Source organism: Nyctereutes procyonoides, unplaced genomic scaffold (assembly GCF_905146905.1).
Source record: "Nyctereutes procyonoides isolate TBG_1078 unplaced genomic scaffold, NYPRO_anot_genome, whole genome shotgun sequence".
Taxonomy (NCBI): Eukaryota; Metazoa; Chordata; class Mammalia; order Carnivora; family Canidae; genus Nyctereutes; species Nyctereutes procyonoides.
In genome coordinates this window covers 7,088,953-7,112,719 of record NW_026575032.1, presented here as the reverse complement: position 1 = coordinate 7,112,719, position 23,767 = coordinate 7,088,953, and the positions used below count along the sequence as shown (strand labels likewise).

At 38.7% G+C, this 23,767-nt stretch overlaps 2 protein-coding genes across 2 annotated transcripts in view; one reads left to right on the top strand and one right to left on the bottom strand.

The window, feature by feature from the left end:
- Positions 1-4,537, bottom strand: part of LOC129504333 (importin subunit alpha-8-like) — a 98,467-nt gene extending 93,930 nt beyond the window's left edge. The window contains exons 1-2 of the mRNA XM_055316977.1: positions 4,194-4,537; positions 3,938-4,131 (exon numbers count right to left, since the gene is read on the bottom strand). Of these exons, the coding sequence (XP_055172952.1) occupies positions 3,938-4,131; positions 4,194-4,537 (538 nt within the window). The remainder of the gene's footprint in view (positions 1-3,937; positions 4,132-4,193) is intronic.
- Positions 4,538-4,815: 278 nt separating this feature from the next.
- PGRMC2 (progesterone receptor membrane component 2) lies at positions 4,816-22,626 on the top strand. Its single transcript, XM_055317085.1, has 3 exons — positions 4,816-5,254; positions 18,993-19,148; positions 20,405-22,626. Exons 1-3 carry the CDS (start codon positions 4,837-4,839, stop codon positions 20,500-20,502), a joined length of 672 nt encoding a protein of 223 aa, XP_055173060.1. The 5' UTR covers positions 4,816-4,836; the 3' UTR covers positions 20,503-22,626.
- The last annotated feature ends 1,141 nt before the right edge of the window (positions 22,627-23,767 follow it).

Sequence of the window (23,767 nt, the reverse complement as noted above, 5' to 3'; positions counted from 1 at the left end):
TCCAAAGAATTTCAAGAACAGTCAAGAACATAAAATATAATGGATGGTATAGGAAGGAATTTGTAGAAATTCAGAGAAAGAGATCAATGTGAGATGATACAGTCACAGGCCTGGAACAGAGAAGGAAATTAAAGACAATAGAACTTGGATGGTTGAAAAGGGAAAAAGAAGGGTGCTCTCAGAGTAAATAGAAAGAGTAAAGTCTTGGAATGGGTAATAACTTCAGCAATTTGGAGGACAGAGACTAGGTATTGTAATGGGAAATAGATCAACACAATAAAAGTTATGTGTAAAGTAGATTAGGTGGGATGCCCAGGTGGCTCAGTGGTTGAGCATGTGCCTTTGGCTCAGGTCATGATCTCGGAGATCCAGGATCAAGTCCCACATCGGGCTCCCTGCATGAAGCCTGCTTCTCCCTCTGCCTGTGTCTCTGCCTCTCAAAATAAAATAAAATAAAATAAAATAAAATAAAATAAAATAAAATAAATAAAATAAAATAATAAAATAAAAATAAAATAAAATAAAATAAAATAAATAAAATAAATAAAATAAAATAAATAAAATAAAAAATAAAATTAAATTAAAATAAAATAAAATAAAAAATAAAATAATAAAATAATATAAAATAAAATAAAAAATAAAATAAAAAATAAAATAAAATAGAGTAGGTTAGGTTTGCTATAGAGGGGGAAGGCAGGGAAGCCATTTGTGGATTTATAGAGAACTTTGAGTGCCAACTGAGATTTCTGAGTTGTTTCCTTTAAATAGCTGAGCACCACTGGAGATAGGGTGCCTGAGTAAAGGAAATCAGTATACAGGGTAGTCCCTTCATGTGGAATAAAGAAGGAAAAGACAGAGCAAGCCATCAGTCAGAAAGTTATTACAGTATTCAAAGAAAGAGTATCCTACTGGGAGAGACTGTTATCTGGGGTGGGGGTGGGGGTACGACACTCTTCTAGACCAGTTCAGGAGCCTTAGAAGAAGTTGCTCAGAGAACTAAAAAAAAGGGGAGGGGGGGTTTCAAGTGTAGAAAAGTTGAGATATTTATTTTATCAAGGATATAAAAGAAAATGTTTAACTTTTCACTTCTGTGGCAGACAACATTGGTCACCTACTCAACATTCTCCATCCTATTGTTTTGACAACGGAACTTCAATACTGCTCTCAATTCCTCCCTTCTCTCCAAATCAATCAGGGAAAAGAAACCTACACATACATAATTGAGCTCCAAGGTGAAACCTGATTGGCTTACGCGAACTGGTTTAACCACTCAACTAGCATCATCTTTCTAGGGAGTGTGTGGGATGGGAAGAGAGTTGGTTTGTTTGGTGCCCCAATACCAGGAGTGTACTACTGACATTTAGTGGGACGAGACCAGAGATGCTAAGTGTCCAGCAACGCATGTCACAATCTTTCATAAAAACTGCCAAAAGCTACATAAACACTGACCAGTCATGGTAGTCCCAAGCTCCTTGTCAGTTACCGTTTCAGGGAATAGTCAGACCCAGTTCTGGTCAGTAACACAGACGGAGTAGCCTGCTATGAAGCCTCTGGGGTAGTTTCTTCCCGCCGTTGATGTCATCCCAACTGTATAACACCTGGTACTGCTACAAGCATCCATCTTCTCCCCAAAAGCAGTATCTTCCCAAGTATCCTGTTTCCATCATTGGCATTTCCTGTTACCAAGTCCTAAAGCAGTTTTGGCTTCTAACCATTAACCTCAGGATGACTCCGATTTGTCTGGAACAATCTAACTTTAATCCTGTTCTCCCAGTGTATAGTGCCCCCTTCCAGTTCCAAAAGTATTCTAGATTGGAGGCTAGATTATACATGGTCACTTAATTTTCCCCAATAAAATGCTGTTCCCTCTGCCTCAAGAATGTACCTTTATAGCAGGGGTGAGCAAACTATGCCCTGTAGACTATTTTTATACCTCTAGAGATGAGTGCTCGCTTCGGCAGCACATATACTATACCTCTAGAGATGAAAAAAAATGATTTTTACATGTTTAAATGCTTGAAAAAAATCAGTATTTCATGACACCTAAAATTTCAGTGTCCAGGGGATCTCTGGGTGGCTCAGCGGTTTAGCACCTGCCTTCCGCCCAGGGCGTGATCCTGGAGTCTCTGGCGTGAGTCCCACATTGGGCTCCCTGCATGGAGCCTGTTTCTCCCTCTGCCTGTGTCTCTGCCTCTCTCTCTCTGTCTCTCATGAACAAATAAATAAAAAAATTAAAAAATTTTTCAGTGTCCATAAATAAAGTTTTATTGGAACACAGCCATGCTTATTTCTTTAAGTATCTTCTATGGTTGCTTTCTTATTATAAAGTAGTTGAATAATTATAAAAGATAGTGCCTAATATGTCAACGTTTGGCCCTTTATAGAAAAGCTTACAGACCCCCGCTCTAAGCCACTTAGTTCTAAGTTTCCTCCTTTCTTGCACAAATACTACACGCAGCATACTAACTTGTTTTCCATTCTTTTCTCACTCCGACCCTTAATACACTTGGGAGATAATCTCTCTAGAGAAGTTTTGAGCCTGTCATTTGCCACTGTAAAATCTTCAGTGGCGGGATCCCAGGGTGGCTCAGCGGTTTGGCGCCTGCCTTCGGCCTGGGTTGTTATTCTGGAGACACTGGATCGAATCCCGCATCAGGCTCCCTGTGTGGAGCCTGCTTCTCCCTTTGCCTGTGTCTCTGCCTCTGTCTCTCATGAATAAATGAATAAAAAAAAAATTAAAACTTCGGTGGCTCCTCCAAAACGGATAGTGTAAAGGCCACGCCTATCCTTTGACTAAAGACTACCAACCTAGTTCTCCAGACTCTGCTCCTCTTTAACAGCTTAAAGCCGAAATGGGCCACTTGCCATTTCCCTAATAAGTACCTCAGCTCATATCACATGCCCCTATTGCTTGCCTAGGTCTTTCCTCCATGGCACTGGTTCCTCAAGATTAAACCCAAACTGGGGGATCCCTGGGTGGCTCAGCGGTTCAGCGCCTGCCTTCCGCCCAGGCGTGACCCTGAGGACCCGGGATCGAGTCCCGCGTCGGACTGCCTGAGTGGAGCCTGCTTCTCCCTCTGCTTGTGTATCTGCCCCTCTCTGTGTGTATCTCATGAATAAATAAATAAAATCTTAAAAAAAAAATAAAACAAAACAGCCATCATCTAGGAACCTCGGTGGCTCAGGGTTGAGCATCTGCCTTCTGCTCAGGGCGTGACCCTGGAGTCCCGGCATTGAGTCTCACCTCCGGCTCCCTGCATGGAGCCTGCTTCTCCCACTGCCTGTGTGTCTGCTTCTCTCTGGGTCTCTCAAGAATAAATAAATAAAATCTTTAAAAAAAAAAAAAAGATTAGACCCAAAGTGTTACTCCCTTAACACACCTTCATTCTTTCAGCACACCGGTAGTCCACAGCTGGCCGTTCTTGGGGTGGTTGTGTGGGAACCCACGGACACCCCAAAACAGACCAGGGCAGGAAAGCCCAAGTCCAGTGAGATGAGCGCCTGAGGTAAGGGGCCCAGAACAAGGCTTCAGAGGGGAGACATCTACGTCAGGTTTTTTTTTTTTTTTTTTTTTTTATGACAGTCACAGAGAGAGAGAGAGAGAGAGAGAGGCAGAGACACAGGCAGAGGGAGAAGCAGGCTCCATGCACCGGGAGCCCGACGTGGGATTCGATCCCGGGTCTCCAGGATCGCGCCCTGGGCCAAAGGCAGGCGCCAAACCGCTGCGCCACCCAGGGATCCCGTCAGGTTTTTTTTTGTTGTTGTTGTTGTTGTTGTTGTTTTGTTTTTTTTTTTAAGGACTTGGGAGCCTAAAAGACTACGAAGGACCTAAGGAGATAAAAGAAATCGTGAGTTAAAGCTGAAAGAGGGAGCAGAAGGACCGCCTCATTCTATCCACTTCCCTACCGCCACGGACTATTCATTCAAGGAACAGCACCTTCAGCGTAAAACCTGAAAGCGAATTCTGCGGGAGCGGCCTCGGCCAAGACCACCGGCGGCGGCGGCTCGGTGCCGGCGCAGACAGCAAGCAGGCTCCGGACGCCCAGCGGCGCTCCTCCTGCGCCAGGAGGGCTCCAGCCCGTCGCCAACACCTCCGGGCGGCAGCTCTGTCTGCGCGCCCACGCTCCTGGCCTCCAGACAGGCGCGACGGCGCCCGGGGGGGGACAAAAAAGAGACGCCCCTCAACAGTTTGCGCCAGTAATGAAAACTGGGTCGCGGCCTCCCGCAAGCCGCCAACCTGCGCCCTCGAAAAGGCGACCCCACGAGACTGAGACTCCGCCTCCGCGGCCGCCCCGGCGCACGTGAAGCCCCCGTGCCGAGCCCCCGCGCCGAGGCGGGAGTCCGCGGACGCGAACCCAGGCCTGGGAAGGGAAGCGATTCCGGGGCGCACGCGCGGAGAGCGGAGGGAACCAACCGGGCGGGGCCGGCCCCCCCGGAGGAGGCGCAGGGGAAAGGAGAGCGCGTGGCGCCCCGGAACCCGCGCACGCGCCGTAGTGTCCCCCCGCCTATGCGCGCGCGCGCGCGGCCGGCGCTGCATCTTTTCTTCAGGCCGGCCCCTCCCGGTCTCGTACTTCTGCCAGCCGAGGCGCTGAGCGAAAGCAGGGAAGTGTGGGGCGAGGTGGGCGGGGCGTCGCACGCGAGCGCGGCCTGCTCAAGAAGGGAGGGGGAGGGAGCGATCAAGACAACGTTACCCCTTCAACACCCAATGGCGAGCAGGCTTGGCCCCGCCCCCTCCCCTCCTGTCATTGGCTGGGAGGCCCCCAGAGGGGCGGGGCCGGCCGTGGGGTTGGGGAGGGCAGGGGGCGGGGAGGAGGAGGAAGGCGCTGGCGGGCAGTGATGGCGGCGGGTGATGGGGACGTGAAGCTAGGCACCCTGGGGAGTGGCAGCGAGAGCAGCAGCGACGGCAGCAGCGAGAGCCCCAGCGGCGTGGGAGCGGCAGCAGAAGGGGGCGGCTGGGCGGCAGCAGCGTTGGCGCTTCTGACGGGGGGCGGGGAGATGCTGCTGAACGTGGCGCTGGTGGCGCTGGTGCTGCTGGGGGCCTACCGGCTGTGGGTGCGCTGGGGGCGGCGGGGTCTGGGCACCGGGGCCGGCGCGGGCGAGGAGAGCCCCGCTGCCTCGCTGCCTCGCATGAAGAAGCGGGACTTCAGCTTGGAGCAGCTGCGACAGTACGACGGCTCCCGCACCCCGCGCATCCTGCTCGCGGTCAATGGGAAAGTCTTCGACGTGACCAAAGGCAGCAAGTTCTACGGCCCGGGTGAGGAGGAGTTGGAAGGGGAGGGGGAGGACCTCCTGCAGCTCCTGTGCGACCCCGCACCCCACCCCCCGCGAGACGGCGAGGCCCCCGGGCGCCGGGCTAGTTCGCCCAGCCTTCCCGACGTCTGGAACCCTGCGCCTTGGCTCCTGCACCTGGGACGGCCCGCCCCCCACACACCCGCAGCTCCGGGCGCCTGCAGGTCCCCCCCCCCCCCGCCGCCCCAAGTGCAGGTTTCAGTGTCGCCCCAGGAACCGGCTCTCAGCTCTCCTCTTTCTCCCATCCCGTTCCTCCACGAAGCTTTTTCTTCTGCCGATTTTTTTTTTTTTTTTCAGAATCTTCCCAGTTGTCGCCCGTCACGCTAGCCCACTACCTTTCTTGAGCTTTTTGATTCCTGGGATGGGTGGGGGCAGGAGGGACGGGAGATGCCTAATGTAGGGACCCAAAGTTTGTAGGCCAGGTAATTCACAGCTCTCCTTTCTTTACTCTTTTATCACTGATCTCCCTTTTCTCTCTACTATTCCCCATAAGGCCACGTTTAGGTACACGTACTTCCAAGCCCCCACCGTTTAGCTTGTGAAGTCTGAGCATGTAAGCAACACCTCAGACTTTTTTTTTTTAAACCAGTTTTAGTATGGAGATGCTTTCCAAGATTAACATTGTATGTAGGATGAGGACAGACCAGAATGTAGATCTTAATAAAGACTGGCAAGGATAGTCTCCCTGAGTTTTGGAGGTGGAGCTCAAATACCCAGCAGGCGGGCCTGTCTGGTTTCTTTTTACTTTTTTTTTTTTTTTTTTGATAGTAGGAAGGCAAGTATTCAAATACACGTTGATAATGACTTGTGTTTTCACTGAGCAGCAAAAACCTAAAAGAGCTACATAAATCCATACCCCAGTGCACCAGTTTTGCAAGTTAGAGATTTTTAGAACTTTGCTTTCCGAGAACCGTGTGTGCAGGGTAGTTGGGTTAGAAACCCTTCCTTTGCAATGTAGTTAGTTACAGCATACATTTCAGATTATGCTAATAAACTTCAGTTCAGGCTCATGGAACCTGTCGGTATACAATAAAATTGAGCAACATTGTACACCCTGGTTATGTAGTAATTAATCCTAAACTTAAAAAAAAAGTGACTACAATAAAAAATACATAATAAAATTAGGGACCTAGAGTGACCTGTTATTCTAAAGAATACATCCAAGCCTCAAATTCTAGGGGGTTGACAAGTCCCAAAAAGAAGTTGGTTTCTTCTTGATGTAATCTGTTAGTCCATGAGATTCACTGGCACTTAGAAATACGAACTTCTGATTTCAGCGCTTGGTGGCTGGAATATATTTTGGAAGTGCTTTGGTTTGCTGTTAAATGGAATAGAGATAAATTGTAGATTTTTATGTGTTGGACTATTTAATTTTTAGTTGCTTGTATTTTTGTGTGTAGATCCACATTCCGTTTAACCAAGTCTTAGATAATGCTTCTGGTTGTTTAAAATTGAAAAGCAGATGTCTACTTACTTAATTCAGCCGAAAGAGTTAATACTTTTTGTTTACTTGAAAGTATATGGGACAAGAGAATAGGGCCAAACTACAGTAATTAAATGGACAGACCTATTTAAATAGCTAATTTTTGTAAATCAAGGATTTGAACAGTATTTGGTACCTGAAGTTTCTTTCTCATTGAAAATAAAATGTATATGCAGTAATTCGAAACTGTGTATAGGTTTAGATTTTCAATATTGAGCTTGCCCAACTAAAAGATTTGCTTTTGCAGCCCCTATCTACACTGACAGTGAAACAAACAAAGTATTAGTGCAAAGAAGCATATTAGTCCTTGCGCTTTATGCCTTGCCACTATCTGCAAATAGCTAGGAAAGGCTGTCCTACTCACAGTTTAGCAGCCTCCAGTGGCGAATGTTCTGCAATAGAAATTAAAAATTAAGAGTCATAGATGTGATGTGGATAGCCTTTGTGTGGCTTAAGCATTGAGCAAGCTCCTCAGATAATAAGGGAGAAGTCAGTTTTAGGTTGGCTTCCATTAATTCCCATGTCCTGATGAACAGCCAAAGGGTAATTACTATTTTCTAAGTATTTATTGATCAACCTAGTAGAGATGTTTGGATGTTATATTATTGAAAGGAGCCCTGAAAGGAGCCAGATTATCCATGGGCTTGGAATATGTTGATATTTCACATTAATAGAAGATGTAACAGTTTTTCCAAAAGTCTTGAAGCCAATTTCTGGCTATGAAATAGATATAAGTTCAGTTTGGGTTTTCATTTTTATTTTCATCCTCAGGTCAACTGAGCACTTCGTAATAGAATAATTCAGAAGCAATGATCTTAGCCTGACAATCTCAGTAGCTTGAAAGAATGATCTGAGAAGCAGAAAACCTTATTCTATGCCTAGCCAATATCTACATTTCACAGTGTTGGTTTTAGAGTTAATAATTATTTTGTGGGTTTTTCTGTGTCGAAGATACTGTTTTTTTAGTCATTTCTAAAGTTCAGGTCTTAAAAAATTAAATATTGACAATTTAGTGGAGTAAACACATGTTGGCAAACAGTTGGCATTAACTACATTTGTCAGCATTAAATTTAGTAACAGTTCAGGCACTTGGCCAGCATGTGAGGAAAGTGGTCATGTAAGAAACAATGAATATGGGAGGAGAAAGGAAATAAGATTTGTTAAGCACCTACTACATCAGATCCATTAATTTGTCATCTCCACAATGCCTCAGTGAGGCTAATAAGTATTCCTGCCCTCGGAGTCTGAGGTTTAAGTATTTTGGGTAAACTGGCTTGAGTCATACAGACGTGGCTCTCAAGTCCAGATGTAGTTAACCAAAAAGCCTATCTGTACTTCAGGTAAACTATGTTCTGGGATAAATTTGTAGAGAATCTTACTGTTATTTTTATACCCTCTCCTGGTTCCCATAAGGATTTAAAGCCTCAAACACACTTTCATGGATATATGTTGTGCTGTCCAGTATGGTAGCCACAAGCTACATGTGGCTTTTTAAGTTTAAGTTAAATTAAAATTAATATATTTAAAATTGAGTCCCTCCATCACACTAGCCCCATTTCCACTACTCAGTAGCCACACAGCTACCATATTAGTGTACCTTATAGAGTATTTCCATCCTCCCAAAGAGTTCTATTGAACAGCATTGATTCTAGAGGTCAAGGTAGAAGGAGGAGGAAACTCCATTTAGTCAACTTATTATCTCATTTAACTTTCAAACAGCCCTTGGAGATATGTTCCTATTTTACAGATGTGGAAACTGAAACTCATGGAGGCTTTGCTCAAAATCACATACTTAGTGGCAAAGCTAGAAATCAAACAGTCTGACGTCTTCACAGGCCATCCCTTCTCATTATATCACAACAAAATATAATTTTATACACTTCTAGAGTCAAAATAGAGTAGGAAGACTGGAAGATAGTATAATTTTAAGTAACTTGATTTAACATTACTACAATGAAATTCTACCAAAGTAGTGTTTTTATTTATTCTTTAGAATGGCAAGAAATTTGACCTTTCTAATAGTTTATCCTGCATTTCTGAAATTTAAATATATTACTTCCCCCTTATTCCATGTAGCATTTTCTTTGACACAGATCAAAGCTGTATTTTCTCCAACTTACCTTTTAAATTCCATTGGAAAAGAAAAAGTCACATATAAAAGAGGTACTCCATGAGATGCCTTATATTTAGGAAGATGGAGAAAGGAGCACATGTACCTTTCAAATGTTTTTCCTCCTTTTTAAAATTTTATCTTCAATATGTTAACTTTTATTTATATAGTTTGCAAAATTGCAATTAAAGCAAGAGTTGCAACATATAGATTAGGCCCAGCCTGACCTCTTCCTTCATGGATATCCTACTGGCACTACTGAGCTCTCATCCCAGCTTTAAAGCCAGCCAGCTGGGTCTGTTTGAGCTAATGGCCATACACATCCCTACCTTTCAGGAAAATAAAAGGATCAGCTAGGTTTTCTGATAAGTTTTGATATTCTGCTCACATTTATACTAGTTATTTCTACAATACCTACTCTGAGTTCAGCATCATTCCATATATGCTTAATCTTTGGGGGAATTGTATTTGTGTTAAATACTAATGCTGAGTATTAAAGGATACCTGAAAGCATATATGAGACCAGAATATGTTATTCATCCTGGAAGAAAATAGATTTAGTAACATCTGGAGGTAGCTATTCGAATTCTTTTAATAATTCTTTGAACAGTCTGTGACAGAGACTGCTCCTTTTCTCTGTACCTGTAACAAACATCACTAAATAACTGCTGTATGCTTAGAACCTGCATCTTGTCTCAAGATCGGTAATACAGAATTTCATCTCCCTTTTAAATACTGAGAAGGAATTGCCTGGATTTCATCACGTTGTTGCTTAAATAAGATTTTGTAAAAAATGAGTTAGCTGAGTTTTCAAAACAGATGGGTTCCTATCCAATGTGGAGTTATGGTCTATTTGGGAAAACAGACAATAAATAAGCATTCAGTATATAATCATAATTTGTAATGAAATATTCTATGAAAGAAATGAATAGGATATGTAATAGGGAGTGACAGAGGACTTTAGATGGCTAAGAAAGGTACTTTATTTATATTAGTTTATCAAGAAAAGGGTGTTGATATTTAAACAAAAACCTAAAGAAGTCAGCCACCAAGATCGGTGTGAGAATGTTCTGATGCCATCCAGATCTAGAACTGCATATTGTATTAATCAGAAAAGAAAGAAATATCCTTAACCTTTACTGATTTTGAGATTTGACTTCAGCCTTCATTTGGTTAGTATTACCTCAGTGATTCTTTTTCTACCCTTTATTCCACTGATCTGTGGTATGTTTTATTCATATTTTTTTTAAGTTTGTTTCATCGAATCTAGTATCAACACTATCTTTTTTTTTAAGATTTTACTTATTTTCTTAAGAGAAATAGTATGGGGCCGGGGGGGCGAGGGGAACGCAGGGAAAGGCAGAAGGAGATCCTCACTGAGCAGGGAGGCCAATATAGGGCTCCATCCCAGGGCCCTGAGATCATGACCCAAGCGGAGGACGAAGGAAGAGACTTAATGGACTAAACCACCCAGGGCCCCTCAATACTGTCTTTTAACAGCTTAATTGGTTTATATGTTTTGTCATTACTAGTGTATTTAGACTTATTTCTACCTTCTTATTTAGTAATTTATCTTTGTCATGCTTTTCTTTGCCTCTTTTTCCTTTTTTTCTTTCTCAGATTTTTTTTTTTTAATTCTTCCACTTTTTCTCTCTACTTACTTGGATATATTCTATTACCATTCTTTTGGTAATTTCCTTAAAATTTTTGCTATAGACACTATTCTTCTGAAGAATATAGGAATATTAGCCAAACATTTCTGTGTGAATTAGAAAAACTCTCTTTAAGACACTTTACTATCATTTGAGGGAATATTTCTTATTAAAATACAAAACTACCATGTATACAAATGTGAATGGTGTCCTTTGGGGTGGTGTAGTATACAGCCATATGTTGTGGCCATGGGTTAGAAAGCTTCACTGTATTCCTTCCCTCACCTTATTTTCTACGGTATTACTATCAGACTTGTAGTTCTGCATTTTTTTCAAACTTCTCCCCCAAATTGATTCAAGTATTACCTTTTTTTTTTAATTGCCAGCCCTCATTTAAATTTACCAACATAGTTACCATTGTCTTTATTCACTGTCATTTCTTGGATCTCATTCCTTTGTTCAGGGTTCAGCTTTCATTTTAGTGAGGTACATCCTGTAGTTTTTTCATTGGCAGAAAATAAATTCGGTCTCCATATGCCCTTATTCAGGAGTAATACTATAGGTTTCAGATATAAAATTGTAGGCTGATTGTTTTACCTCACATCTTCAATAGTACTATGCCACTGTCTTCTACCTCTCTTCAGATCTGCTTTTGGTTTATTTTCATTCCTTTGATTACTCTATTTTTCCCTTTGTCTTGGAATTCTGCTCTTTCACTAGGATTTACCTAGGTGGCGATTTAATTTTTTTTAACATGTGCCAGATTCTACTAAAACTTAAGGATGTGTGTCATCCATTTATTTTAGAAAATTTGAACCCATTACCTCTTCAATAATTGCCTCCCCCACTTCCTTTTAATAGATACACATTAGCTTTTCATTCTGTCCTTTGTGTCTCTTAACCTTTCCTTATGTTCCATCTCTTACTTACTTAAAAATTTTAAGCAAACATACTATAGTTCTTTAATCTGCCTGTATTATTCTGTGGATGCCAGTTTTCATAACTGTTATATGTGCTTACTCCTTCATGGTGGTTTGTTTCTTCATGTAGTTTATAATTATTGCTGCAAAAACTTCAGCAGTTATGGTCTGTTTCTTGGGGATTTTTTTCTGTACTGTTTCTTAAGCCCTAGGTTGTAGAAGTCTTCCTGTATAGTGTCTTAGATGTATTTCTAAATAGGGCCTCATGGAAGTTTAAAAAAAAAAAAACTTTATTTTTTATTAGATAATATATATTCAAAATAGAACATTTTAAAGAACATATTGTGAAAAATAACCCAGTTATCATGTTCCCCTTCCTAGAGGTGAGGCACCAATCTGGGTTTTGGTTTTTTTTTTTTTTTCCAGAACTATTATCTGCAAGTACAAGCCTATGGATATGTATCCCTCCACACACACACATATTGTTGTATGTTGTACAGATTTTTAATATTTGGAGAGCCTTTCATCTCAGCATAAAAAGAGCCATCTTAGTCTTTTGAATATATGTATGTGCTATTATATGAATATATCATAATTCAACAGTCCACTATTAACAAACATTTAAACTGTTTCCAATCTCTTAATACACAGTGCTGCTATAAATATTCATGTACATGTTCTTTTATACATGTGAATGAACTTACAAGGAAGATTCCTAGACATACTGAGTCTTAGGGTATGGGATGTTTTTAATTTGCGTACTTATTTCTGAATTGCCCTCCAGAGAAATTAGACCAATTTGCACTTCATGAAAATGAGCATTTCTCACCCCTTTGCCAAAAATGTGATACTAAACTTCTTGGTCTTTGTCAATCTGAGAAGTTAAAATGGTATCTCAATATCATTTTAATTTACATTTCCTTTTTTGGTGAGGTTGGACACCTTCAGGATTTTGAGTCATTTATGTTTCCTTTCCTACAGATTATCTGTTCATATGTTCTTTGCCAGTTTATCAATCATGGTAGTGGTCTTAGAGATTTTAGGTTTTATTTTAAAAGTGAATCAACCTTAGTTGCAAACATTTTTCCTGATTTATTTGTATTTTTACTTTATTTACGGTATTTTTGTAGCCACACAGAAATTTTTGGTTTTATGTATTCAAATTTATCTTCTTTTCATGGCCACTGAGTTTTCTATCATAAGTTACTTAAAGGTTTTTGCACTAAAAAGATTATTTTTTTAAATATGTAGTTTTTTTCAATATAGTTTTATGGTTTGGGTTTTTTAGTTCCATTTGGAATTTATTTTAAGTTATGAAATAAGTATTTTTACAGAAAGTTACTTAGTTACCCCAACACTATTTATAGAATAATTCTTTTTTCCCCCAACTCCTACAATAACCAAACTAGATAAATACTTTCCCCTTTTTATACCAGTGCCTCTAAGATTTGCCCAATATTAAATGTTGGTTGAAGCTTCTAGAACCCAGATATCTTGGCTTCTTGATGAGTGTTCTTTCATTTTCGCCACACTACCTTCTCCCTAAAAGTCTTAGAACTTCCTAATCTAAATATTAAAAAAATATGTATTATTTGGATCTCCTTTAATCACTTTTTGCATTATTGCTTCATTTGTTCCAAGACCCAATTTGATCTTATTTGAAATAATTACTCAATACCAAGTATATTTAGGTTTTTTTTTTAAATTGTTTTAATAATCACAGAAGACAATATTGTCAAACAGGCTAGAAAACTAGGCTGTTTATAAACTTTAATGAATTATAGCTTGTTCCTGAGAGCTATGGTTTTTATACTATAGAAATAACTGAAATATTCATTCTGGAATTTTTTCCCCTTCATAAATACTAATGTGGCTATATAGTCATCCCAATAATCACAAAATTATGTTATGTATTTTAGAATTTTATTTCCTCTTGGAATTTTCTGTACATTAAATTATTCCTTAAAACATTTTCTTACAGTGCCATATGTTTTTGCCTTTTCAAAAATATGTTACCCCATTCTACCTGATTATATTAAAGTAAGCAGTTTTAGGATTCACTAACTGGTAGATTTATTGAGTTTTGAACTATAAAAATCGGTGCCATGGGTTGTTGTGTTAACTCTTAAAGGAGTATTAATAAAATGTGAATTCTAGTATAATGTCATTTTAATATATTTAATATTATGTTTGAAAGATTTATTTTGGGGCACCTGCGTGGCTCAGTCTGTTAGGAATCTGCCTTCAGGTCATGAGCCCAGGACCCTGGGATGGAGGCTGCCTTGGGCTCCCTGCTCAGCACAGAGTCTGCTTCTCCCTCTCCCTCTGCTCTCACCCCCACCCTGCCTGCTCATTCTCTCTCTCAAATAAATAAATAAAATATTTTTTGAAAAAGAAGATTTATTTTTAAAATGATGTCTTAGAACATTTGTTATATAAGTGTTTTCAAGAGAAACTGCTTTGGTTGAATAATTGCTGTTCATTTTTTGTAGCAAGAATTTTCTGGAAATTTTAAGTCCACTTTTATGTCAGCATTATATTACAGTCTTTGATAAAGCAACAGAATATTATTCCCTTAGTCATAAGCCTTAATAGTCAAAATAACAGTTTATATAAACTAGCCTTTTTTTTTTTTTTTTTGTAAATAACACCAAAAGATTTAATACCATTTAAAATTTGCTCTCCTTGGATAGTTCTCTGTTACTTTAGTATTATGGATAGCCAAGTATGGTTATCAAAATATTGGAATCTGTAACATTTATGTTTGTTGTGTAAGGGAGCAGTGGAATGGAGTGTTATTATTGCCTTCTCAGATGACACTTCTGATTGTATCATGAATACAGAGAAATGTAGCTTAGTTAGACCTCAGATTCTCCTTTCTCTGAGCACTTCCATTCAGTTCAAATTCTAGTTCTTAATATTTTGTTTTGTTTTGTTTTAGCTCTTAATATTTTTTATGGTCTTACAGGAAAAAGTAAAGAAAACTGTTACAAAAAGACCTTTTCAGAAGTTAAATGCTTCCTGACGGAAATCCTAAATGTGGGGAATACAGCTTAATATAGTTTAGAGAGTGGGGAAGTATTATGTTAATCACTGAGTCATTATTTTCTATTTAAGAGCTAATAAAACATTTTGCCTAGAAACAGGGTTGGATTATTAACTGACTCAGGTTCACTGTTACTAAATCAGCCATCTAAAACCAAAAATAGAACATGTTTTATGAAGTTTTGTCTTTACATTCATTCAGTGTTGAGGTCCTTAAAAAGTTGGCAGAGAATTTTATTAGAGAATGCATTGGTACATAATTAATATACTCAAAGATGGAGGATTTTCTGATTGCTGTTTTTATAATGATCATCTTTTCTTCTCCCCTTTTTACCATTTAGATGTGTTTTATGGTTTATACTCTAAAGCAGATTGACTTTTGCAGGCCAGGGAGGTTAAATATTGTAACAAACTGATAAGAAAAGCTGTTGGTATATACAGCTTTTTTGTTAATTCACTTCATTTTGATTTAACAGCTCTTCTAAAATACTTCCCCTGAAATTTTGTAATTAATGAAATGCTCCAGTTTTTAGAGTCATCCTTCCTTCTTTGGGTTTATGGGTCCTCTGTGTGTTTTCTTAACTGTATTGTGTTTGGAATAGAAAAGTGGACATAGTACTTCCCAAGTCTGTTGATAAAATTTTAGGCAAGTCACTGAATGTCTCTAGTCTGTTCTGCCAGGTGAGGGGGCAAAAATTGTTCCTTCCACTTTGCAAGACTATTAGAGAAGAGAATCACATTACTAGAAAATTCTTTAAAAGGTGGAAAACTATCATTTTACATTTGTAGGTTGTAGCCCTGATCAGTTTTATTTTTTCTTTTGTACGTATGACTCATCGCTGTTTTACGTTTGTCAGCATTACTTTGCCTTCGTGGTTTCTCAAAAAACTTACATTGTTTTATCTGTCTCTCTTATCTCTCTATCTATCTATCTGTAGCCTCCATCTCAGGAAAAACAGCTATTGGCACAAAGCATTTGGAGTCATATAAATAAATAAACACACGCACAACTACTTTTTTCACTAGGAACTGTTAGCTCTTGCTTGATTTTCAAGTTAATATTTCTCTAAAATACTTAATTCCAATTTAAGGAACAATATTGAATTTCTCTTAAATGCTTAATACCCTGTTTTCAATGTCAATTGAGATAATGAACAATAGATTGAAGGTCATAAATTTTGGCCTGTTGTAAATAGTGTCCTATTTTCTTATATAGAAGACAAATTTAAAAGTTTGTTTATTTATTTATTTATTTATGATTTTATTTATTTATTCACAAGAGACGCACAGAGAGATAGAGAGAGGCAGAGACACAGGCAGAGGGAGAAGCAGGCTCCATGCAGGGAGCCAGATGTGGGACTCCATCCCAGGACCTCAGGATCACGCCCTGGGCCGAAGGGAGGCGCTAAACTGCTGAGCCACCCAGGAATCCCCGATTTAAAAGTTTAAAATGGTAGCCTAAGTGTATACTAATAGGAAAATGATTAAATTTTAGGTATATTCATTAAGAAAATATATGACCATTAAATGGTAATTGTGAATGTCACCTGATATTAAGTAGCAATATGGAAAATACTTAGGAATAGAAAAAGCAGAATAAAAAAGTACTTTACTGGGAGGAATTACCTTTATTGTCATGTTAAGGTATCAATACCTAATCTACTTTTAAAATTTATCACAAATGCCACTTCTGGTTCCATGCCATAAACTTTCCAAAGAATGAGTTTCTTATACTCAATGAACTTTATGGTGTAATGCTTTCTGTAATTCAGATTAATGTTCACAAATGTTCAGATTATTGTCTATTTAAGTAGAATTTTTATTTTATTTATTTTTTAAAAGATTTTATTTATTTATTCATGAGACACAGAGAGAGAGGCAGAGACACAGGCAGAGGGAGAAGCAGGCTCCATGCAGGAAGCCTGATGTGGGACCCAGTCCCGGGACTCCAGGATCATGCCCTGGGCCAAAGGCAGGCACTCAACCGATGAGCCACCCAGGCGTCCCTAAGTAGAATTTTTAATTCTCTGAAATGTACAGATACTTTTCTGACACATAACCTTCAGTTTCCTAAAGGCTTTCAAATATGAATATAGGTATAATCATTACTCTGCTCATTTAAAAATTAAGAAATTTCTGGTTTTTTCTTCTTGTTTACTTCTCTTTAGAAAGTATTTTGTTTTTGTTTTTTAAATATTTTATTTATTTATTCATGAGAGAGACAGAGAGAGGCAGAGACATAGGCAGATGGAGAAGCAGGCTCCACGCAGGGAGCCCGACATGGGACTTGATCCCGGGACTCCAGGATCAGGCCCTGGACTGAAGGCAGGTGCTAAACTGCTGAGCCACCCAGGCTGCCCTATATTTTACTTTGTTAACTGGACAGTAAGCTCCCTTACTGACCACTGTGTTGCTCATAATAGTTAAGTTAGGAATTCTAGATTTTTTTTTTTTAAAGTTGAGATTTTATTTATTTATTCATGAGAGACAGAGACAGGGAGAGAGGCAGGCTCCATTCGGGGAGCCCGACGTGGGACTCAATCCTGGGTCTCCAGGATCAAGCCCTGGGCCAAAGGCAGGTGCTAAACTGCTGAGCCACCCAGGGATCCCAGGAATTCTAGTTTTAAAATCATTTTCTCTAAATTACCTTTGTCATACATGGAAAACTATAGCCTCAGGAAAACAATTTTTAATTTGTAAAATTAGGTATTATGGACATCTTTTTTTTTTTTTTTTAAGTATTTATTTAAGTAATCTCTACACCCAACATGTGGCTAGAATTCATGACCCTGAGATCAAGAGTCAGATGCTCTTCCGACTGAGCCAGCCAGGTCACCACTTAATTTTTAAACCAACATTTTATTTTTTTAAAGATTTTTTTTATTTATGCATGAAAGACACAGAGAGTGAAGCAGAGAAATAGGCAGAGGGAGAAGCAGGATCCCTGTGGGGAGCCCAATGTGGGATTCAATCTCAGAACCCTGGGATCATGACTTGAGCCAAAGGCAGACACTCAGCCACTGAGCCACCCAGGTGCCCTATATGTGTGTTTTTCTAATTCAAAGCAAATCATACTTTTATATACATACTCTTCTGAATTGCTCTTTTCAGTTACTCTATTATGGACTTTGGTCTGTGTACATATAGAGACACTTCATTCTTGTTGATAATTATGTACTTATTCCATTAAATTAATGTACTGTAATTTAATTTTTTTGGTGTGGAAAATTAAGTTGTTTCAGTTTTGCTTATTATGTGTTTTAAAGAACTGAAGTGTCTTTTTTATCATATATTTAGGTGGAGATTTTGCTTACCATAAGTGAATCTGTTTAAATGATCAAAATCGAGAGTTACTCATTTGGAATTACAGCTAATATTTTGGAAGAAATATACTGTGTTTCTCTTTTATGTCAGGCATGTGCGAGGCATTGAGTACTAACATGAGCAAGACAATTGCTGCTCTCTCTCAAGGACAGACTTTGGGAATGACTCACTTCTGTCAGCATGTAAATCATGCCATTCTTCCCTAGAGAGGGTGGTTCCTAATTCCTTGGACAAATGCTAATCATTTTGTGACAGAAGAACTGTTGGGGCGCCTGGGTGGCTCTGTTGGTTAAGCATCCAATTCTTGATTTCAGTTCAAGTCATGATCTCAGGGTTGGGAGATCAAGCCCCACACGGGCTCTGCAGTGGGTGTGGAACCTGCTTAAGATTCTCTCTCCCTCTTCCTGCCCCTCTCTCACCCCCCCAAAACAATAGGAACTTAAAAAAAAAGAACTGTTCCTTATAGTCATATCTCCTGTTTCCCAAGAGCTGTGACAAATGCAAACCATTGTTTGATGACTTTTTGTAGTTTATAAAGGGAATTGTGAGTATATTCTGGTAGTCACATGATACTTATTTTGAAAATGGGTCATATGATTTATCATTTATCGAATGATAAAACCAATCATTTGACAACGACCTATTGAACATCTACATGTGCTATTCATTGAACTAGTCAGTGGGGGTACAAAGATGATACAGTCTATGCTCTCACACAACCTGCTTTGAATAAGAGGAAGAAAAATATTTTAGATCCACAGTTGACCTGAGTCTTTAACAGGTGCTTATCTAGTGGATGTTCTGTTGATTATTTGTAGACACCACAATTAATGAACAGCATTATCTCCCCTCAAACCAGCTTCCAAATCTAGCTGCTGACGTTTCCTCTTCTCCCTAATACAGTATAGTCTTCAACCTTGAATACAAGTTTAGAGGTATCTGAAATTAAAATTTTAAATTTTCAGTGAAAAACTTTACTTTGTTCTATAGGCAGATTTCCAAGAAGTTTCTTCTCATTATCCCGTCTTGTATCTGTCATGTTTTGAAATTAAGGCTGTGTGCCAATTATGAGTCATTATGAGGTTTCTTTTATTTGGCTTTTTCCTTTGAGACATTCTAAACTAATGTTAAGGTAATGTCAATAATTTATTTTTCTTCCCCACCCCCAGCCGGTCCATATGGAATATTTGCTGGTAGGGATGCCTCCAGAGGACTGGCGACATTTTGCCTAGATAAAGATGCACTTAAAGATGAATATGATGATCTCTCAGACTTGAATGCTGTACAGATGGAGAGTGTTCGAGAATGGGAAATGCAGTTTAAAGGTACCTTCATTTTGTTGGGTTCTTTGGAAATACTAAATTTATGGCCAAAGAAAGTATACACTGTTTCACACTCCTTAAGAGCCTAAGGATATCTGTTCATCACCATCATTATTTAATGATAAGAATAGCTAAATGACAATGATTGTTACATACTATTATTTAAAAATCCATCTTTAAAAGTTGCCGCTTTTGTTACATACTTTTGTTACATACTATTATTTACTTTGTTACTTTGTTACATACTTTTGTTACATACTATTGTTACATACTATTATTTAAAAATCCAACTTTAAAAGTTACAAACTATAAGTCTAACAAAAAGTGTGACACCTTTAGTCTTATAAGACTTTTTAATTAATGTATAGTATTTTTAAATTTAGGCTTCTATTTAAAACTGAAGTGATTTTTAATATTGATACTATTATTTATTCCAAAATTATTTTATTGATCTTACTCTCAAACCATAAAGAAAAAATGTGTTTCCCTTGTAGTATATCCTCGTGACATCAGTTATTACCTTCTGTGTGACAGTCCAGACAGCTATTTATGTGACCTGTGTATCCCTTGGAAATAGTTCTTTTGGCTTGGCTTCTTGGCACTTGAACTGATTTTAGGGTAGGAAGCAGTCCTATCTTCTCCTGATTTGTCAGTGAATTCACTTAATCTAAGTTCAAATCCTGACCAAGAAATAACTAACTTCAAAATAACTAAAAGAAATAACCAAATATGTATCACCTTGGACACTGCAGTGTTCTAAATTAATAAATACCTGGTAACATAAGCAATATTAACAGATATAAGAGGAGAGTTTGGTGGGAGAAAGAATAGTGGTATGCCTGGGGCCACACACTGAGATCTCAAAGAACAGAGCATAATAAGTAACAAATGACTTTGCTTTCCATTTGATTTATTTTCCTGGGAGTACTAGCATAAATCACATTTTCTCCCCCAAAATATTTTCTGGTTAGATCTACTTAGCATGATCTCTTAAGTGATTCTGATGAAATGTCCTTGATTAAGAACTGGTAGTATGGAACACTCTCGTGCAAAGCACAGTCCCCAAGCTTGGTAAATTCCTTAATCCTGTTTTCTTTTGTTCAAGCCTTGCATGAATACAAAGACCAGCCAAGGTGTGCAATAGGAACAACCTAGCCTATTCTATATAATTCTTAAAGAGGCAAACACTTTCCCTGCTGTGTAATGGAATAGTGAAACAAATTTGATCACTACTGATTTTCTTTTGATGTATTTTTCAGAAAAATATGATTATGTAGGCAGACTCCTAAAACCAGGGGAAGAACCATCAGAATATACAGATGAAGAAGATACCAAGGATCACAATAAACAGGATTGAACTTTGTAAACAACCAAAGTCAGGGGCCTTCAGAACTGCAATTCTTATTACTCCCTTTCACAGAATGTCCAGCGTCTTTGGATTTGGTTCACCTGCTGCAAAAAACATTCAACAGATTGTATACAAGCTAAATGAGTCTCACTATGAAGATTTGAATCCTAGACATTATTTACGCTGCCAAACTCATTTGTTGCAGTTGTTTGTAATGTCTGGTGGGGCTTCATCATCCTGAAAAGGAGGAAACAGGGACTTTTTTAAAGAGCAAGAAAGTCACAAGGTTACTTTTTCCTTCCTTCATTCCTCCTTCCCATTCTACCACCCTACCTCCTTCCTTTCCTCTTTCCCTCCCTCACTTCCTCCTATTTTTTTAAATCAAAGACAACCAGATATGTATTTGCTACTTAAGTGTACAAATCTCCTAAAAAACAAGGGATTCGTCTCCTTTTTTTGTTTTGGTTTAGCTTTGAGGGAGGAGACCTGGGCAGGAGAGGTTGGTGGTGCACATTAATTTGAGTGGTTTAGGTTACTGAAATATTAAAATGTGAATTCCCAAACTTTTCTTTTTGGGTTTTGTCAGGGAAAATTAAAAACTTTTATTTCTAAGAAACCTTTCTAGGAAATTAGAAGAAGGGATTTCAAGTGGGTCTAAGTCAAAGCTAATTCGCCAATAGTAAGATCATTTGAAACTAGTTTTTATCCCTTCCCTTCCCCTAGATCAAATCAATATTAATTGTGCCTTATTTCACTTACATAGACTTGAATTATTTTAGGGAAAGCCCCTATGTGAATTCAGAAATCACTACAAGCAGCATTGAGAGTGAAGTTGGGATATTCTGTTGACCGCAAAACCTTGATGTCATTCTGTGTATATAGAATGTAAAAGGAATATTCAGTGTTACTGCCACATATGTTAATATACACAAACTTAATTAGCATTGTAATGGCCAAATGCATTCCCTCATGCTTTTTCTCTTAAAAAAAAAAAAAAAAAAGGAAAAACAAATCAACTCTGTCCCCCAACAGCTGCCTAATTTAGGAGTCTGACCCTCACATCTCATTGGTGTGGGTGCATGGGGCCGTAGTATGGATGTTGTATGGGTGTGTCTGAATGTGTGTGAGAGCCTTGGAAAGGACTCTGCAGATACTGTAAATACCAGTACCGTTTTAATAAAGCATGTACAATAAACCAAAACAAGCTTGAGTTGGACTTTATATAAAAACTGTAAGCCAGTGCATTATGATATGGTAGTCAGGATTGTGCATTTGATTCAAGATAAGGAAAAATCTTGGAAATGAAAAGCAGGCACTGGTTAAACAAATTGTACACATTGTACCACATTCACTGTAACTTTAGGAAGAAATTCCACTTTGTGGAACATTCTCAAGAGATCTGAGATTATTCAGGTAAGAATTGATATATAAAAATGTACATATTTTTACTTTATATTTTGATGCCAACTGATTATACTAGAAGTAATAGCACCGGCTGGTAGTTATTGAACACAGAATAATAAAGGATATCCTACTGATAGGTACTGAATCCTTCTATTGTTCGTTTGAAAACGCCCTTACTTAAAAGCTCGATATATGTCAAGTTACTGATTTCATCAGGACTACTTGGTAGGGGACAAGTTACACCAAAAAAGGTAATTTTATTTAACCAAGTCACAGTTGAAAAAAGACTTATTCTGCTGTATGAGTATAGTATATGCAGAAGCCATCAAAAAAAGGGGAAATTTAAACTGCAATAATAAGCTAAAGTATGTAAAATACTACATTCTATTATATTCGGTCTTAGAATGTTTTGTAGAAAAGGATGAACTTCAGCCAAATCTTTGCTAAAGACTGGTTGTAAAGACTGAAGAGTGTTGGTAAATGCTTTGTGTGTTTTTATGTAAAATATTTTCTAAACAAATTTGTTAAAGTACATGTTCTCTGTAGTAAACATATAAATATATATATATATATATATGAATCATTTGACCCTAAAGTTCAGAAATCTACACTTGTGAATAGAGAAATCCTAAATATCCATGCAGTAAAAATTATGCAGTCTGTTAAGAAAACTGAGTAATTCTGTGTTTTGGACTTGAAATAAACCGTGTTCTACAGACAATTCCTCAATTTTAGTTGAGTGTTTCTCATTTTCAGGTAGTTTGCTGGGTAGTCTTGGAGTAAGGGGATGGGAGCTGTGGTGGTATTTTTGCTGGTTTCCCCTTAGCCTCCATTTCCCTGACCTCCTGATTATCAGAACCACTTGAAGTGCTTAAAATACAAATCCTGGTCCCCAGTCCAAACCTACCACACACAGAGCCAGAATTGAAAGAGATGGTTCTCAGACTCTATTTTTAAGAAGTGCTGTGGTAATTCTTGTGGTAAGGCACATTTGAGAAACCACACTAATCTTTTCAAGTTACATTGTCCATTCTTGTCATCCACTTGAAATGGAACTTACTTTTGGTTAATTTGGGTCTGGTTTCCTGTATTTGGTTTCATATCATTCCCAGAACTTCCTTGGAGTTAAAGTATCAGGGGATTCCACATAAAAAATCTAATGTGATTTTTTGAAAAGAATTTTTTAATTCAGATTTTTGTCTTTTGATAGCATCTCAAAGTTGGCATGTTTCTCAAATCTATACTGTGTGTACTACTCCGTTTCTCTCCATTAGGAAATGAACCCATTCAGCTACAGATCAACTTTTTAAAACTTCGACCGTTATGTGAAGGCTTCTTCATATTTTCCTGACAGTAATTCTACCTGCCGTTTTTTGAAATCTGCAGAATCCAACTCTATACCTACTTCTACCTATAATCTGGAAAGCTAAAGTTAATATATTGAACCAGTACTGGAGAAAACTGTTCTTTAGAAAACTTGATGAATCAGACCCCTTATCCATTTATTATTCCATTTACTTCTGTTAATAACTGAAAAGTGCAGCAAGCTGCTAGAAATGTATGTCATTGGCTTGTTAACACCGTGTATAACCTTAGAGTTTTTATGGATCAGAATAATCTGGTAATAATCTATAAATAGATACATAAAGTTGGTAAGTTGATGTGAGCATAATTGAAATGAGTCCTCGAATATTATAGTGATGGTTCTTTTCCTCTAATCAATTGAATGTAGCAAATGCTTGGGGCACCTGGGTGGCTCAGTCGGATAAGCGTCCAATTTGATTTAGCTCAGTTCATGATCTTGGGGTTATGGGATCAAGACCACGGTCTGGCTCCATACTCAGTGGGGCATCTGCTTCCCTCCACCCCC